The following is a 2,867-nucleotide window of genomic DNA, read 5'->3' on the forward strand; positions in this document are numbered from 1 at the left end:
TGCAATGGCACGATCTCAGCTCACTGCAACCTCCACTTCCCGGGTTCACACAATTCTCCTGCCTCTGCCTCCCAAGTAGCTGCGAGCACAGGTGCACACCACCAAACCTGGCTAACTCTTTGTATTTTTAGTAGAGACGGGGTTTCACTGTCTTGGCCAGACTGGCGTTGAACTCCTGACCTCATGATCTGCCCGCCTTGGCCTCCCAAAGTGCTGGGATTATAGGGATGAGCCACTGCACCCAGCCTATTTATTTTTATTTTTTGAGACAGTGTGTCACCCAGGCTGGAGTGCAGTGGCATGATCTCCGCTCACTGCAGTCTCTGCCTCCCGGGTTCAAGCGATTTCTTGCCCTAGCCTCCTTAGTAGCTGGGATTACAGGCATGTGCCACCAGGCCTGCTTAATTTTTGTATTTTAGTAGAGACAGGGTTTCGCCATGTTGACCAGGCTGGTCTCGAACTCCTGGGCTCAAGTTATCTGCCTTCCTCCACCTCCCAAAGTTCTGGGATTACAGGCGCGAGCCACCACATCTGGTCTCCACCTTGTTTTAGATTATCAGATTTATGCTGGTTCAGGTAACCAAAGTTAAATCAGCCATTAATTGGATTTTCAGTTCAGCCTTCAGGACAATTTGTGAAGACAAAGTATTCACAGGCTCTGCCAGTGTCTTGGCTGTCACTATTAGTTGTAGAACTAAGGTTGAGTCTTTATTGAATGTTTTATAGTTTCGGAGAGGTAGAGGCAGCAATAGGTAACTAAAATAGTTTTCAAAAACAAGGTCAAATTTTAATTAGATCAGGAAGCATCATTTAATATACAGATAGTTGACCTTTCACCAGGGTTTTGTTTTTTTGGAGGGGGCATCCAGATCGAAAATTGTAAGCTGGTTTTTGTTTTGTTTTGTTTTGTTTTTAAAGAAATGAATTCACTCATTTTTATATATTTTTGTTCTAAAGGCTTTCTGGCAAACCAGGTGTTGATGATTCATGGCCTACCTCAGATGATGAAGACCTCAATTTTGATACCAAGGTAAAGTACTCTGTCATGAACTTAATTTTCTTACGCTGAATCTAGTTTCGTATAGTATTCTCTTAAAATGTAGCAGTGGTCTACTTATTATTATTTTCTGTTTGTAATGGAAAGGTGGTCAGAGGAAGCCATTTTATAGAAATATGGCCAGTTGAATTCTTTTTTTTTTTTTTAACTTTGGTAAATAACAAAGGATTGATAAATAGTTTGAGGGAGTGGGGATTGCAAAAAAAAGAATATTCTGGAAAATACATAGTGACAGGAAAATTATATTGGGAAAAGTTTTCCTATAATAGAGGAAATATGAAATTTGGTCAAAGTTTATATGGATAAGCATTCCTACTATGATTTTAAAATCTTTTTCCATTTTTCTCTGTAGTAAGAATGTTACAACTTTCAGGAGGTATTAGATAATCATTTTTAACTAATTGGATGATTTAAAATTAAACTCTTTACTACAGGAGTATTTTTTAAAAAACTGGTTGTAAATACTAATCAGTATTATCAGGGATATTCTATGAACAAAAGCCTGTGTTACAGGTGTGTGTTTCTCCATGTGCCTTATTATACTTAAAGCTTTTCCTTTTCTTCCTTGACTTAAGCTCACACTTGATTGATAGTCATGCCTCTATTTTTTTTCTCCCTACACTTTCATCTTTTAAAAATGATTTATCTCAGCCTAAATATTTCCTTGCAGAATACGTTTCTTCAGTGTCTGTTTTTTCAGTCCATGTCTGTCTCCATTTGCAGCATATTTAGTTGCAGCTTTCTATTTAGTAGTTCTGTGTGGCTTTTGTTCAGCAATCATCGCCCCACAAGGATTATTTTTGTTTTTTTCTCTCTTTCTTGTAAGGAGCTGAATTTATACGATCGTTTATTTTTAGCTTTTTGACAGAATAGAAGCAGCCTATACTATTTGCAATGCCAACCCACTTAAATAAGATACACTAAGAATAAAATGCTCACAGTTTTTATCACAAGAGGTAATTCATACAAATATAAATCATGCATACACTTTTCAGAAAATAATATGTAATTAATTTAAATGTCTTAATGTTTGACTTTTATAATACCTTACCTAGGAATAAATTTTCATTCTAGGCTACTGTGGTTAAGAAAATAATTGAATAGATATCATAGTATTTGTAAAATAATCAACTAGGGGTAAGGGGAGTAACCTTTGGAGGATATCTGTATCATCTCTCATAATCCTTACCCCATGAGAAGATGTAGTAAATGGCAGAACTGAGGTTTAAATCTACCTCTGAGTGACTCCAAAATCTGTGTTCTTTGTGTTAAATCATGTAGTAATTTGTCACTGTCTATTACAGTCATTTGATCAAATTTGATACTTGTTATTTTTAAAGCTTGTTATTCTTATTTTTGTTTTCTAGAATGTCCCAAAACCAAGCTTAGCAAAGCTAATGACTGCTTCTCAGCAATCCAGGAAAAATCGTAAGCTGTTTGAAAACTGATTATTCTTGTGTTATTCACTGATTCTTAATTACAAATATTTTCATTTACTCTTTATTTCGTTTTTACTGTAGTAGAAGCAACATATGGCATTGTGAGAACAGGAAGTAGAACTTTGTTTGAGGATAGAGATTCTGATAGTCAAGATGAAGTTGTGGTTGACAGCCTTCCTACAACATCAGTCAAAGTCCAGGGCTTTTCTCATCCTACCTGTCAATCACCTGACCCTCTTCCAAAACCTTCCCACAAGTCGTTAGCAAACCCTGGTCTTATAAAGGTAAGTTGTTTTTTAAAAAACTTTTTTCACGTACCCTTCCCCTGCCCCCACAGTCTTCACAATGATGCATCTATTGAGATGATCATA

General features: G+C 36.5%; 1 protein-coding gene across 1 annotated transcript in view; it reads left to right on the top strand.

Moving 5' to 3' along the window:
* Positions 1–287: 287 nt before the first annotated feature.
* The window catches only part of LOC105502751 (ankyrin repeat domain-containing protein 26-like), a gene marked incomplete at its 5' end in the record, with an annotated part of 39,033 nt that continues 36,453 nt past the window's right edge, over positions 288–2,867 (top strand). Inside the window, 5 exons of the mRNA XM_011929381.1 lie at positions 288–341; positions 493–515; positions 958–1,030; positions 2,425–2,485; positions 2,578–2,780. Of these exons, the coding sequence (XP_011784771.1) occupies positions 288–341; positions 493–515; positions 958–1,030; positions 2,425–2,485; positions 2,578–2,780 (414 nt within the window). The remainder of the gene's footprint in view (positions 342–492; positions 516–957; positions 1,031–2,424; positions 2,486–2,577; positions 2,781–2,867) is intronic.

Source organism: Colobus angolensis, unplaced genomic scaffold (genome assembly GCF_000951035.1).
Source record: "Colobus angolensis palliatus isolate OR3802 unplaced genomic scaffold, Cang.pa_1.0 Scaffold802, whole genome shotgun sequence".
NCBI lineage: Eukaryota > Metazoa > Chordata > Mammalia > Primates > Cercopithecidae > Colobus > Colobus angolensis.